Source organism: Schistocerca nitens, chromosome 7 (genome assembly GCF_023898315.1).
Source record: "Schistocerca nitens isolate TAMUIC-IGC-003100 chromosome 7, iqSchNite1.1, whole genome shotgun sequence".
NCBI classification, from domain to species: domain Eukaryota; kingdom Metazoa; phylum Arthropoda; class Insecta; order Orthoptera; family Acrididae; genus Schistocerca; species Schistocerca nitens.
In genome coordinates, this window is record NC_064620.1 from 427,520,039 (window position 1) to 427,535,468 (window position 15,430).

General features: G+C 43.2%; 1 protein-coding gene across 1 annotated transcript in view; it reads right to left on the reverse strand.

Moving 5' to 3' along the window:
* LOC126195672 (tetraspanin-17) overlaps positions 1-15,430 on the reverse strand; it is a 141,838-nt gene that overhangs the window by 11,883 nt on the left and 114,525 nt on the right. Inside the window, exon 9 of the mRNA XM_049934298.1 lies at positions 14,023-14,139. Within this exon, the coding sequence (XP_049790255.1) occupies positions 14,023-14,139 (117 nt within the window). The remainder of the gene's footprint in view (positions 1-14,022; positions 14,140-15,430) is intronic.

Below are 15,430 nucleotides of genomic sequence, written 5' to 3' on the forward strand. Positions count from 1 at the left end.
AGGCCCGCAGCTTGATTAGAAGTCGCTTGTGAGGAACGGTGTCAAAAGCTTTCCGGAAATCTAGAAATGCGGAATCAACTTGAGATCCCCTGTCGATAGCGGCCATTACTTCGTGCGAATAAAGAGCTAGCTGCGTTGCACAAGAACGATGTTTTCTGAAACCATGCTGATTACGTATCAATAGATCGTTCACTGCGAGGTGATTCATGATGTTTGAATACAGTATATGCTCCAAAACCCTACTGCAAAACGACGTCAACGTCAATGATATAGGTCTGTAGTTAGATGGATTACTCCTACTACCCTTCTTAAACACTGGTGCGACCTGCGCAATTTTCCAATCTGTAGGTACAGATCTATCGGTGAGCGAGCGGTTGTATATGAGTGGCTAAGTAGGGAGCTATTGTATCAGCGTAATCTGAAAGGAACCTAATCGGTATACAATCTGGACCTGAAGACCTGCCCGTATCAAGCGATATGAGTTGCTTCGCAACCCCTAAGGTATCTACTTCTAAGAAACTCATGCTAGCGGCTGTTCATGTTTCAAATTCTGGAATGTTCCATTCATCTTCCCTGGTGAAGGAATTTCGGAAAACTGTGTTCAATAACTCCGCTTTAGCGGCACAGTCGTCGGTAACAGTACCATCGGCACTGCGCAGCGAAGGTATTGACTGCGTCTTGCCGCTTGTGTACTTTACATACGACCAGAATTTCTTCGGATTTTCTACCAAATTTCGAGACAATGTTTCGTTATGGAACTTATTAAAGGCACTCCCAACGATGGTTCTCTGCAGCCGACGACCTACATCTGCGAGAATATTAACACCACAGTATCGACAACTATGACTGAAATGGACATATGACCATCGGCACTGGACGTTGGGACAGTGGAAGAGCATTTCAAGGTCTGACGAATCCCTATACCTTCTTCATGCCGATGGGAGGCCGCCAATCTCTCGTTTCCCATGGGAACAGCTCCTTGAAGCCTGTATTGCAGGACGGATACAAGTCGGCAGTGGCTGAATTATGCTCTGGAGAACATTCACGTCGATATCCATTGGTCCAGTGGAGTTCGTGCAAGGCACCATGACAGTTAAGTTGTATCGTACACTGGTTGCAGACAACGCACATCCCTTCATGAAGGTCATGTTATCCAATCAAGATAATACGCCATGTCACAAGGCAAGAGTATGCTGGAGGAATGCAGTGGCGAGTTCCAATTTATGTGCTGGCCTCTCAACTCGCCAAATCTGAACCTGATCGAACACATCTGGGATGTGGCTGAATGTGGCATCAGAGCTCGTCGCCCCCATCCCAGTATTTAGTGGAATTAGATTCAAATGGTTCAAATGCCTCTGAACACTATGGGACCTAACATCTGAGGTCATCAGTCCCCTAGAACTTACAACTAATTAAACCCAACTAACCTAAGGATATCACACACATCCATGCCCGAGGCAGGATTCGAACCTGCGACCGTCACGGTCGCGCGGTTCCAGACTGAAGTACCTAGTACCGCTCGGCCACAACGGCCGGCAGGAATTAGGTGACTTGTGCGTGCAGATGAGGCACTAACGCCACCCAGTGACCTGCCAAGGCTTGATTTCTTCCATGCCTTGATGCATTGCTGCTGTTATCCGTGCTAAAGGCGGACATACCGACTATAAAGTAGGTGGTCATAATGTTCTGGCTGATCAGTGTAACTCATTATGGAGAGGTCAGAATGTCACAAATTCCTGAGTACAGACAGCAGCAGCCTCGTCATTAGTTGCAGGGGTAAAAGCCTGGATGATCGGCTGCTCTGTTCATGCAACATTAATCACTGACATCTTGCTATGTTACACTACTGGCCATTAAAACTGCTACACCACGAAGATGATGTACTACAGACACGAAATTTAACCAACGGGACGAAGATGGTGTGATATGCAAATGATTAGCTTTTCAGAGCATTCACACAAGGTTGGCGCCGGTGGCGACACATATAACGTGCTGACATGAGGAAAGTTTCCAACAGATTTCTCATACACAAACAGCAGTTGACCGGCGTTGACTGGTGGAACGTTGTTGTGATGCCTCGTGTAAGGAGGAGAAATGCGTACCAACACGTTTCCGACTTTGATAAAGGTCGCATTGTAGCCTATCGCGATTGCGCTTTATCGTATCGCGACATTGCTGCTCGCGTTGTTCGAGATCCAATGACTGTTAGCAGAATATGGAATCGGTGGGTTCAGGAGGGTAATACGGAACGCCGTGCTGCATCCCAACGGCCTCGTATCACTAGCAGTCAAGATGACAGGCATCTCATCCGCATGGCTGCAACGGATCGTGCAGCCACGTCTCGATCCCTGAGTCAACAGATGGGGACGTTTGCAAGACAACAACTGCACGAACAGTTCGACGACGTTTGCAGCACCATGGACTATCAGCTCGGAGACCATGGCTGCCGTTACATTTGACGCTGCATCACAGACAGGAGCACCTACGATGGTGTACTCAACGACTAACCTGCGTGTACGAATGGCAAAACGTCATTTTTTCGAATGAATCCAGGTGGTCGCATCCCTGTTTGGCGACATCGCGGTGAACGCACATTGGAAGCGTGTATTCGTCTTCGCCATACTGGCATATCACCCGGCGTAATGGTATGGGGTGCCATTGGTTACACGTCTCGGTCACCTCTTGTTCGCATTGACGGCACTTTGAACAGTGGACGTTACATTTCAGATGTGTTACGACCCGTGGCTCTACCCTTCATTCGATCCCTGCGGGCCGGCCGAAGTGGCCGTGCGGTTAAAGGCGCTGCAGTCTGGAACCGCAAGACCGCTACGGTCGCAGGTTCGAATCCTGCCTCGGGCATGGATGTTTGTGGTGTCCTTAGGTTAGTTCGGTTTAACTAGTTCTAAGTTCTAGGGGACTAATGACCTCAGCAGTTGAGTCCCATAGTGCTCAGAGCCATTTGATCCCTGCGAAACCCTACGTTTCAGCAGGATAATGCACGACCGCATGTTGAAGGTCCTGTACGGGCCTTTCTGGATACAGAAAATGTTCGACTGCTGCCCTGGCCAGCACATTCTCCACATCTCTCACCAATTGAAAACGTCTGATCAATGGTGGCCGAGCAACTGGCTTATCACAATACGCCAGCCACTACTCTTGATGAACTGTGGTATCATGTTGAAGCTGCATGGGCAGCTGTACCTGTACACGCCATCCAAGCTCTGTTTGACTCAATGCCCAGGCGTATCAAGACCGTTATTACCGCCAGAGGTGGTTGTTCTGGGTACTGATTTCTCAGGATCTATGCATCCAAATTGCGTGAAAATGTAATCACATGTCAGTTCTAGTATAATATATTTGTCCAATGAATACCCGTGTATCATCTGCATTTCTTCTTGGTGTAGCAATTTTAATGGTCAGTAGTGTAGTTATGTGAATGACTGAAAACTAGGAGAATCTGCAGCTGTTACATTTTCTGAGACATACAACACTACTGCATGGTTTACCATGTATGCATCCTCTTGACTAACAAATGTTGGAGGAAAAATTTCTGATCTGTAATTACTCACAATGATATTGTCGCCAGGTATTAGGTCAAAGAATTAAGATAGAGAAAGGGCTCGATTGAAGTTAGATGCAGAGGAAATTCGTGAAGTGCAGCAGCAGGAAGACTAGGACTTCTGTTCACGTGACTACAAGGTTATCATTACAAAATCATATAGGGATAAGGCATTAGTTAGTGTAATACTGAATAAGAAAATAGGAATGATGATGAGCCATTAAGAACAGCATCGTGAACGCATTATCGTATACAAGACAGAAACAAAACCATTACCCATCACGGCACCACAAATCTATACGCCCGATACCTCCCCAGATGATGAAGAGATTGAAAAAATGTACGATGAGATAAAAGAAAATATTCAAGTAGTAAAAAAAGATGTAAATTTAATTATGACGCACTAGAAGAAACGGAAAAAAGTAGGATTACATATACTGTAGCAAAGAAATGAAACGGAAATCTGCCCCGTGGAATTTTGCACAGAGCGCAATATAATCGTTGCTAACACAATTAAAGAACAATGAAAGATGGCGGCGTACGTAGGAGAAACTGGAGAGACATAGAGATTACATAGTAGAAAAAAAGAGACCCCGAAACAGATTTTAAACTGCAAACCATTTCCTGAAGCAGACGTCGACTCTTATGATAATGTATTGGATATTAACTGCGAAACTGAAAAATTCAGAAAGCTAGGAAATTAAAAGGATGGGAACCAGATAAGCTGAAAGAATCCAAGGGTATCGAGAAGTTCAAACTGTGAAGTAGACAGCAACTCAATAAAAGAGAGAACAGGAGCCAGCAGAAGACGAATGGATAGGTTTGAGAATTGGTATAACCAAGACAGCAAAGGAACAACTAGAAAAACAGACAAGGCCCAGTAGAAATCCATGCATAATACACGAGATACTGAATTTAACTGACAGAAAGAGGAAACATAAAAATGCAGTAAGTGGAACAGACAACAGGTAATAGATACGTCTAAAATGTGAGAGAAAGAGCAAACTGGCAAAGCAGGAATGGCTAGCGAACAAATCCAAAACTGTAGAAGCATGTATAGTATTCGTAGTAAACAAAGACACAGACTACAGGAAAGTTAATGAGACGTTTGGAGAAGACAGAAACACTTGTGTGAATATTGGGAGCATAGATGGGAAACCAGTACTTAGTAAAGGAAGGAAGCTTGAGATGTGAAATGTTTATACAGAAAGGCTATACAAATGTAAAAGCTTTATGATAGTATTCTGGCAGGGGAAGAGATGTAGATGAGATGGGAGATATGGCAGTTTGAGAAGAATCTGACAGAGTACCGCAAGGTGTAAGTCGAAACAAAACAGCGGAGTAGACATTCCTTCAGAATTGTTGTGATCCTTACGAGAACATACCATCACAGAACAATTCTACCTCTTAAGAAAAATATGTATGACAGCTAAAATACCTTCAGACTTCGATAAGAATGCAATAATTTCAGTTTCAAAGGAGGCAGGCGCTGGCAGGTATCACTTTTACAGAACGATGTGTTTAGTAAGTCATGGTTGCAAAATACTGACAAGAATTATTTACAGAAGAATGAAAAAAACTGATGGAAGCCGACCTAGGGGAAGATCAGTTTGGTTTCCACAGAAATGTACGAACACATAAGGCAATATTGAATCTGCAACATTATCTTAGAAAGCAGAGTGAAGGCAGATAAACTTTCGTTTGAAGCATTTGTAGCTCGAAATAAAGCCTGTTGACAATGTTGACTGGAACACACTCTTCGATATTCTGAAGGTAATGGAGGTATAATGTAGGAAGTGAAATGTATCTACAACTTGAACTGCTAAGGTCATCAGTCCCTAAGCTTACACACTACTTAACCTAAATTATCCTATGGACAAACACACACACACACACCCATGCCCGCCGGGACCAGCCGCAGTTGAGAGAGTTGTAGACTATCCTTGGTGTTGTTAAGCTTGTACGTGGAGAACGCAATACACGAAAGTAGGGTGAAATTTGGAGAGTTGATTAAAGTTCACAAGAAAAAACTTGTGATCCGCAAATCACATTGCAATGATGTCAGAGACAGCAAAGGACTTGGAAGACCAGTTGAACGGAACGGACATTGTCTTGAAAAGACACAAAGCAGATATTGAGGTAATTAGATTAGGATATAAGACACTACAAGCGATTGATGAATTTTGCTATTAGGATGACAAAATAAACTTACTATGACCGAACTGGAGAAGTTACAAAATGTAGACCGATAATAACAAGAAAAGCTTTAATAGCAGTTTAAATGGGTTGGGTGGGCAACTACAGACACTAATGAGGATGTACTGAACCAGAGTGAGGACAGAAGAAATGTATGGCAGAACTTGACTGAAAGGAGAGATCGGTTGGTAAGAAATGTCCTGCGTTATCAAGGATTCGTAAGTTTGGTAATGGAAGAAAGTGCGTGGGGAAACACTGTAGAGGGAGACCAATGTTCGACTACAGTAAGCAGGTTCAAATGCATGTCGGTTGCTGAATTGAAGTGAAAAGGTCTGCACGGGACAGAGTAGCATCGAGAGCTGCATCAAGCCAGTCTTCGGACTGAAGGCCACACATGGAGAAGCAGTATGGCATTGTTTGCTGGTTATTCCACGGGGTGGGTCAGGTGCCAGTCGGAAAGGGTGTTCATTGTCGGCGCACGTTGATCCCTTCCTTGTAGATAAGCGAGGCACACTTTGTATATCTATTTGCAGAGTACAGGCAAATGAAGTGGATGCAAATATAGTGTATTGTTTTGTTCGTGTTGCATGATGATAATAATGAGAGAAGGAGAAGTTAAAATTCAGTACAGTCACTCGAATAGCACCATGGGGGCCGCCAAACTTGACACTCCCATCCGACAGACGGATCATCATCAACAGTGTCGTCACATAACCTCACCCCATGAGACAGTGCGTCATCATCAGTTTTCTGCTATATTAGCAGGTCCTTTGCCTCCCCATTTTCTGCGATCCATTGCTTCCTTCTTAAGGCTCGTGTATGTTGTACCATCCATCACGTCACCCAGTATCTGGAATCTCTTCCTTCCTCGCTTCCTTTTCCCTTCTACATAACCTTCTAAAACAGTTGTTATCAGTCCGTCATTCTTTCTTAATATATGCGCAATCCAATTTCTTTTTCTTCTTTTTATTACTTCTAGTAACTGTCTCTTCCATCCCACTCTTCTAAGTACCTTTTCATTTTTTACTCTGTCCATCCAACTTATTCTTTCCATCCTCCGCCATGTCCACATCTCAAAAGCCTCCAGCCTTTCTCTGTCTTTCTTCCTCAAAGTCCATGTTTCAACGCGATATAGAAGAACATTCCATACAAGACGTTTCATGAGTCTCTTCCTGAGTTCTCTGTCCAGACCACTGCAGAAAATTCTCCTTTTCTTATAAAATGCCTCTTTTGCTATTGCTATCTTCGTTTTAATTTCTGTGGTGCACTTCCAGTCGGTGTCTATCCTGCTTCCAAGATACTTAAAATTTTTCACCTGTTCTAGTATTTCTCCATTCAGCATAATTTTTATTTCTTTATTTCTTCCTAGTGCCAATACTTTTCTTTTCTTTGTGTTAATTTTCATTCCATAATTTTTTCCGTTAGCTTCACTGGTGTCCACCAAATCCTGCAATTATTTTTCCCCTGTGGCTAGAAGGACCACGTCGTCAGCAAACCTCAAACACCCTACTCTTCTTCCTCCAATTTCTACTCCTTTGTCATCCAATGAGCATTGATCAATCATATTTTCCATATAGAGGTTGAAAAGAGTAGATGATAGACAGCATCCTTGTCTTACTCCTTTTCGTAGTTCGATCCAGTTTGTAATTTCTCTAACTGAGGCTTTTTGATTAAGATATAAAGAGTTTACAAGTCTTCTGGTTTTCCAGTCCACTCTCTTTTCCCTCATTATAGTCGCCAGCTTGTCCCAAACCACACTGTCAAATGCCTTTTCTAGATCTATGAAGCACATACATCGAGCTCTTCTTTTTCAATAAACCTTTCTCCCAGGATTCGTAGGAGCCCTATTGCATCTCCGGTGCCAGTATTCCGTCTACAACTGCTCCTCGCCAAGATTCTCCTCCATTACTTTTTCAAGTCTTTTATTAATTATTCTTAACATCACTTTAGCTGCATGTGAAATGAGGCTGATTGTCCTGTGCTCACTGCATTTCTTGGTTCCTTGTTTTTTAAGTCGTATCTTCCCTTCCTGCCCAGTTCTTCGATTGCATCACATTCCTCTTTTAGCCATTTTTTCCTAACCTGCTCTATTTCTCTTCGTAGTTCATTATTTAACCTTCGGTATACCTTCCTTGCATCTTCAGTGTTCTTATTTTTAAATTTTCTTCTCTCCTCCATCCTGGAAATCATTTTTTGTGTGCCCCATGGTTTTTTTGACCTTTTACCTTTTACATATCCTATATTTTGCTGTCCTGCTTTAATGATTCCTTCTTTCAGCATATTCCAGTACTCGTTGACATTATCAGAGGGTTCTTTTTCATTCTTATTTCTATTTCTGCCATAAGTAAGTTGTGGTCGCTATTAATATCTGCACCTGGTAATGTGTGCACCTTCTTGATTCCATTCCTGTATCTTTCTTCTACCAGTATAAAATCGATTTGGTTTCTGTATTTATCCCCTGGTGATTTCCAAGTGTAGAGTCTCCTCTTGTGGTTCTTGAACCATGTGTTTGCCGCTATCAGCTGCCTTTCCCTGCAGAAGTCAGTTAGCCATTCACCTCTATCATTTCTCTTTCCAAGACCATGGCTGCCTAATATGTTTCCCTCTCTCCCTTTTCCCACAATGGCGTTCCAGTCTCCCATTACTACTTTGCAGCATTTTTTATTTTCGTCCATTATTCTCTCTATTACATTTCCTCTACAATTTGGTCCTCATGTTCTGAAGTTGGTATATACACCTGGATAATCAATAAATCTTTTTGTGCTCCTTTCAGCCTTACACCAATAACCCGGTCATTTGCACAGTCCACATATTCCACACATTTAGCCAATCCCTTTGTCGTAATCATTCCTATTCCATTCATTCCTTTTATTTCTCCTCCTGAATAGTACAATACATATTCATCTGACTGAAATTCTCCACGTCCATTCCATCTTACCTCAGCAACTCCTACGAGGTCCATATGATTCCATCTCTCTTTTAAGGTTTTCCTGCTTGTAGCAGAGATCTAACATTCCAGGTACCATTTCTCGTTTTGATTTTTTGCCTTCTTTCAAGTTGTGTCCCCCCTCCCCGCAGATCCGAATGGGGGACTATTTTACCTCCAGACACTGATTTTACATGAGAGGAAGCCATTTTTGTGCATAGAATGGAGACTGCATTATGCAGGGAAGATAATCTGCGGTGGTACTCCGTTGCCTTCCGCAGTTCTGGAGGCCACCCCTAACATGGGATACAGACGCCTTTCGCAGTCGCCCGCCACGGGTCAGACGCTGCATGAGAAGTATAGGTTGGAGAATGAAAGACCCCTAGCCCTCGAAACCTAATAGCGTCAGGGTCGGAAAAGAACAAGAGCTGGCTGAGGGTGGCCAGATAGGAAAGATAAAAGTGAGGAGCCTGGCATACGTAAGTGGAAGTAATGCCAGGACTCAGCTCGGGGCCCCGTGGTCGCCAGCCACGTACTCACTAGGTGTGAGTCCCTGAGGGACAGTACATAGAATTCTGTAATTTAATCCACGACATTGTCGCAGACGTAAGTGAGCAGAAACTTTACGTCTGGACCTCTCCTCCCCTTGCCAGGCAAATACTGGCAATGAAAATTTTATCCACCACCATGGTTCGAATTGAGTCACCTCCAAGTCTAGCGCCACCACATTGACGTATATTAATGACCTTGATTAACAAGGCAATTTGAAGATCACAACAAGAGCGACAAAAATTCATCTGTCTTTAGGAAGTTCCTGACCGTCTTACCCATTAGAATACCGAAACCTTATTAGGAGTAAGAAGTGTTGTGTGTGAAGTTGTTACTAGCCTCGTTCTCCAGAGAAAGTATGGGCAACCTTTGGTGACCTGCAGACCTGATTCACATACTTACTTAACCTCGTGGGCCACCTAATCATATGAAGCGACAGCTGTACTCCTAGCGCATAAAGTCAAAACTATATCGTGTGTGGCATTACAGATTATGGTGTAATGCACCGTTATGAATGGCACCCCTTTCCGAACACGCCAAGCCAACAAATTATGCCTCAAAACAGGGGTTTTAAGAGTATATTCATTTTATGTTCATCCTGAAAATAATGCAATTAATACTGCGGAGAGAAAAGTGAAAAAATATGAAATACGACGACATCAAAAAATGGTTCAAATGGCTCTGAGCACTATGGGACTCAACTGCTGAGGTCATTAGTCCCCTAGAACTTAGAACTAGTTAAACCTAACTAACCTAAGGACATCACAAACATCCATGCCCGGGGCAGGATTCGAACCTGCGACCGTAGCGGTCTTGCGGTTCCAGACTGCAGCGCCTTTAACCGCACGGCCACTTCGGCCGGCACGACGACATCGCGTAAATGTACCATGGCAGACGCTATGAACCTCCCAACTTGGTTCCAATTACTGGGCTACGGTACAATAAGGGGTACAGCAACCAATGTTGGTTACCATTCCCTTTATCTGTAAAATACCCAGTTAATCGATACTATGTTGGGAGACTTTTTAGTTTTAAATGAATGTCATCAAACAGTGTATGATTTGCGAAGCTTAAAAGTTGAGAATGCTTGAATTTAGATCGGCCAAACTAGCAATATTCGCCTTCACAGGTTCAATACGTGTCACGAATTTCTTCCGTGGGCTGGACTGAAACCAACCGCGGGCCGGATCAGGCTGCAGGGCGCCGGCTGCCCACAAGTGCTCAAGAGCTTTATATGAGGGGCAGACACAGGGAATACATCGTCTCCCTACAGCTCTGAGACTGCCCCTGAGCCGTGGTTTGGTAGCTCAATTGGTAATGGACTGCGCTTGAAGGGCAGGGATGTAGGTAATGAGCTAGGCGGAAAGTTAGCCTACGTACAAGATTTAAAATAGGTGCTTTACATGGTCAAATTTGAAACTGTTGCGCTGCGAAAGGCTACTTACAAAGTTTCGATAAGCAATGTAAAGTGAACTGCCTAGAGCAGGGGTCTCCAAACTACGGCCCGCGGGCCGAAACCGGCCCGCGTTAGCTGGCCGAAAATCCCCGGTATCCGGCCCGCCAAATATTTGAGGTGGTACCTATACCGCCAACAAATGAGTTTCGAGGCCTATCGCGACCAAATACACCGCGACATTGTCGGAGCCCTATCATTACAAAGCGGAAGGTCATGGTTAAACTTGTGGCTATCCGCAATAAACAGACAGACCATTCTCCGTGCGATAGTGAAAAAAAAGGACGGTTAACAGACTAGTTTGGCGAAAACATTTTAAGTAAAAAAATTCTTTGCATTTTATTCTACTCAAGAGTCTGGTGCCAGTCTTTCAAATGGACGCCACTTCGGCGACTAGCCTTAGTAATCAATCATTATGGAGGATGCTTCTTAAGCGAGGTTTCACTTTCTTTTGATTACGTTGTAAAATACGCATAGCAAGTAAATCGTATAAAATATTTTTATTTAAAGGCAATTTAAAGAAAATACAATACCTGATGTACATAATGATATTGGATATTTTAGTTGTAACTGATGTATAAAAATAACTAATTAATGTATATCTTGAAAAGTCAGTGTGTTAGAGTATTCATGTAAATTAATTTAACATCTTAGTGATAATTAGTGACTTTTATGTAGCTGTAACTTTCCTTTCATAATTACTTCCAGTTGTGGATCAAGTTTACTGGTAGAAAAAATCATCAGCGACTTCAAATGCTCATCACATAATTTTGATTTGTAAATACTTTTTGCATGTTTCATTTTGGAGAAAGTTTTATCACACAAATAAGTAGTGCCAAAAGCGGAAAAAAAGCCACTGGCAAATTTATGTAAATTTGGAAACTGTGTGGATGGAAGACACATAAAATTCCAGTAATGTTGACTTCGAATGTTTTTCTTTAAAAAAGTCGCTACATTGCAAATCAATAATTTCAAACTGAAGTTCTACGGGCAACGTTTCTATATCGACGTCAAAGGGATTTTGAAATATCTTGATATCGTTTGAATTGGCATCGATATCTGAAAAACTTGATTCAAAATTAATTTTTAAGGCGCCCAAAGCTTAAATTGCGAAAGTTACAGGAAACGGAATCTCAGTTTTCTGACTGAATGTTTGGCATGTATTAAAATGCGTGAAGCATACTTTGTTCAACTGAGATTGAAACAAAGCATCTTTTGTCGAAAGAACTTAACATGCGGGTATAAATCAGGCAGAAGCTAGTTTTCACCTCGATATTTTAAATTAAGGTCATTCATATGTTTACGAGGGCAGTTCAATAAGTAATGCAACACTTTTTTTTTCTCGGCGAATTTTGGTTGAAAAAGCCGGAAATTTCTTGTGGAATATTTTCAAACATTCCCGCTTCGTCTCGTATAGTTTCATTGACTTCCGACAGGTGGCAGCGCTGTACGGAGCTGTTAAAATGGCGTCTGTAACGGATGTGCGTTGCAAACAACGGGCAGTGATAGAGTTTCTTTTGGCGGAAAACCAGGGCATCTCAGATATTCATAGGCACTTGCAGAATGTCTACGGTGATCTGGCAGTGGACAAAAGCACGGTGAGTCGTTGGGCAAAGCTTGTGTCATCGTCGCCGCAAGGTCAAGCAAGACTGTCTGATCTCCCGCGTGCGGGCCGGCCGTGCACAGCTGTGACTCCTGCAATGGCGGAGCGTGCGAACACACTCGTTCGAGATGATCGATGGATCACCATCAAACAACTCAGTGCTCAACTTGACATCTCTGTTGGTAGTGCTGCCACAATTGTTCACCAGTTGGGATATTCAAAGGTTTGTTCCCGCTGGGTCCCTCGTTGTCTAACCGAACACCATAAAGAGCAAAGGAGAACCATCTGTGCAGAATTGCTTGCTCGTCATGTGGCTGAGGGTGACAATTTCTTGTCAAAGATTGTTACAGGCGATGAAACATGGGTTCATCACTTCGAACCTGAAACAAAACGGCAATCAATGGAGTGGCGCCACACCCACTCCCCTATCAAGAAAAAGTTTAAAGCCATACCCTCAGCCGGTAAAGTCATGGTTACAGTCTTCTGGGACGCTGAGAGGGTTATTCTGTTCGATGTCCTTCCCCATGGTCAAACGATCAACTCTGAAGTGTATTGTGCTACTCTTCAGAAATTGAAGAAACGACTTCAGCGTGTTCGTAGGCACAAAAATCAGAACGAACTTCTCCTTCTTCATGACAACGCAAGACCTCACACAAGTCTTCGCACCCGAGAGGAGCTCACAAAACTTCAGTGGACTGTTCTTCCTCATGCACCCTACAGCCCCGATCTCGCACCGTCGGATTTCCATATGTTTGGCCCAATGAAGGACGCAATCCGTGGGACGCACTACGCGGATGATGAAGAAGTTATTGATGCAGTACGACGTTGGCTCCGACATCGACCAGTGGAATGGTACCGTGCAGGCATACAGGCCCTCATTTCAAGGTGGCGTAAGGCCGTAGCATTGAATGGAGATTACGTTGAAAAATAGTGTTGTGTAGCTAAAAGATTGGGGAATAACCTGGTGTATTTCAATGCTGAATAAAACAACCCCTGTTTCAGAAAAAAAATGTGTTGCATTACTTATTGAACTGCCCTCGTAGTTAAGCCTGTATAAAATGCTAGCTTCCATAACCACTCACCGTTCCGTAAATCAGCCAGAGGGCGATTCGTTTCGTTCAAAAAAATTTCGGTTACTGTTCGGAGTTCAAAAAAAACGAGTCAGAACTTTACAGCACCTAAGCCAGCATAAAAATCGTAGTTCGTTTCAGTGCTAGCTATTCCCACAACCTTAGATTTTTGCGATTTCATCTTTCCTTTAGCCTTACATTACGGTGATCATGGAGTGCTAGGATGCTTTAATCCCACTGGGCCCTTATGAATTCGTGGTGGAGTCAATGTGGCCCGCGGACTAAAAAGTTTGGAGAGCCCTGACCTAGAGAGATTCTTCATCCCCTACGTGTCACTTACCATAACACCACGAAGACTAGCATATTCTGAGAGGTCTGTGCAAACATTCTTCCCGCATTCCATACGCTACTGAAACGGGAAGAAACCATAGCCTGTGGTACCATACTAAGTACCCTCTGCCATGCACATCACAGTCATTTGCAGAGTATAAAGACCAGGCAGCGGCGAAAGAATCCATTAATACTCGTGCGACAACAGCAGTATGGTACAAAAGATAAGATTTCTGGATGACGCAGAAGTGATGCTGTCGTAAGATCGCCTCCACGCTTACCTCTTTAGCAGCGTGGCGTACTACGTAGAGAGAGCGCTAGCGAAAGGTAACAGACCTGCAGGAAGGCAGTGGCCACTGCGACTATGGCGACGACGAGCAGGTTGCGCTCGATCCACTCCTCGCCGGCCTGGATGCAGCCCTTCTCGTTGATGATCTTGGCCACGTCGTATTGCTGCAAAGTCACGCACTCGTACACACTCTGCAGCCGCGGACAGCTTTACCTGAGTCAGTTAGTAGGCCGCCCCGCCGCCAGGACCTAACTCAACATGCAGCATACCAACATTCGGGTGCAGCAACAGGACACATACGCGTTACATGTGCGAGTCTAAGGCAACATGACGAGAACAGCTCTTTTTCTATTTCTGAAAATCACTCAGAATTTTCTGTATAATGCTGAAATTTGGTGTATCTGCTACAAGAGAGTAACCATCATCAGATCAAGATTCTGGAGGAATACATAAAAATAGGCCATAGAAGTGGATGCTATACTATTCGAAAAACCGAATCTTAAACAGTAAACAACCTTAAGAAAAAAGAATTGCACAGGTCCCAGTGCTTCGTTGCCTGGAGCTGCTGTGTACTGTCAGAGGGTATCCATCACAACTGATGACTGATCAGCACGGGTAGCAATTATGAAATCAACGCTTCATCCATCGTTCCCCAACTTATCTTTATACAAGGCAATTAAAACCTTCAATTAGCTTGTACAGTATACCAAAACATAATGTTGTATATAATATTTTTTTTATTGACTGGAATACTCTCTTTCAAATTCTGAAGGTGGCAGGGGTAAAATACAGGGAGCAAAGGCTATTTACAATTTGTACAGAAACCAGATGGCAGTTATAAGAGTCGAGGGACATGAAAGGGAAGCAGTGGTTGGGAAGGGAGTGAGACAGGGTTGTAGCCTCCCCTCAATGCTATTCAATCTGTATATTGAGCAAGCAGTAAAGGAAAAAAAAAGTTCGGAGTAGGCATTAAAATCCATGGAGAAGAAATAAAAACTTTGAGGTTCACCGATGACATTGTAATTCTGTCAGAGACAGCAAAGGACTTGGAAGAGCAGTTGAACGGAATGGACAGCGTCTTGAAAGAAGGTGTAAGATGAACATCAACAAAAGCAAAACGAGGATAATGGAATGTAGTCGAATTAAGTCGGGTGATGTTGAAGGAATTAGATTAGGAAATGAGACACTTAAAGTAGTAAGGAGTTTTGCTATTTGGGGAGCAAAATAACTGATGATGGTCGAAGTAGAGAGGATATAAAATGTAGACTGGCAATGGCAAGGAAAGCATTTCTGAAGAAGAGAAATTTGTTAACATCGAGTATTGATTTAAGTGTCAGGAAGTCGTTTCTGAAAGTATTTGTATGGAGTGTGGCCATGTATGGAAGTGAAACATGGATGACAAATAGTTTAGACAAGAAGAGAATAGAAGCTTTCGAAATGTGGTGCTACAGAAGA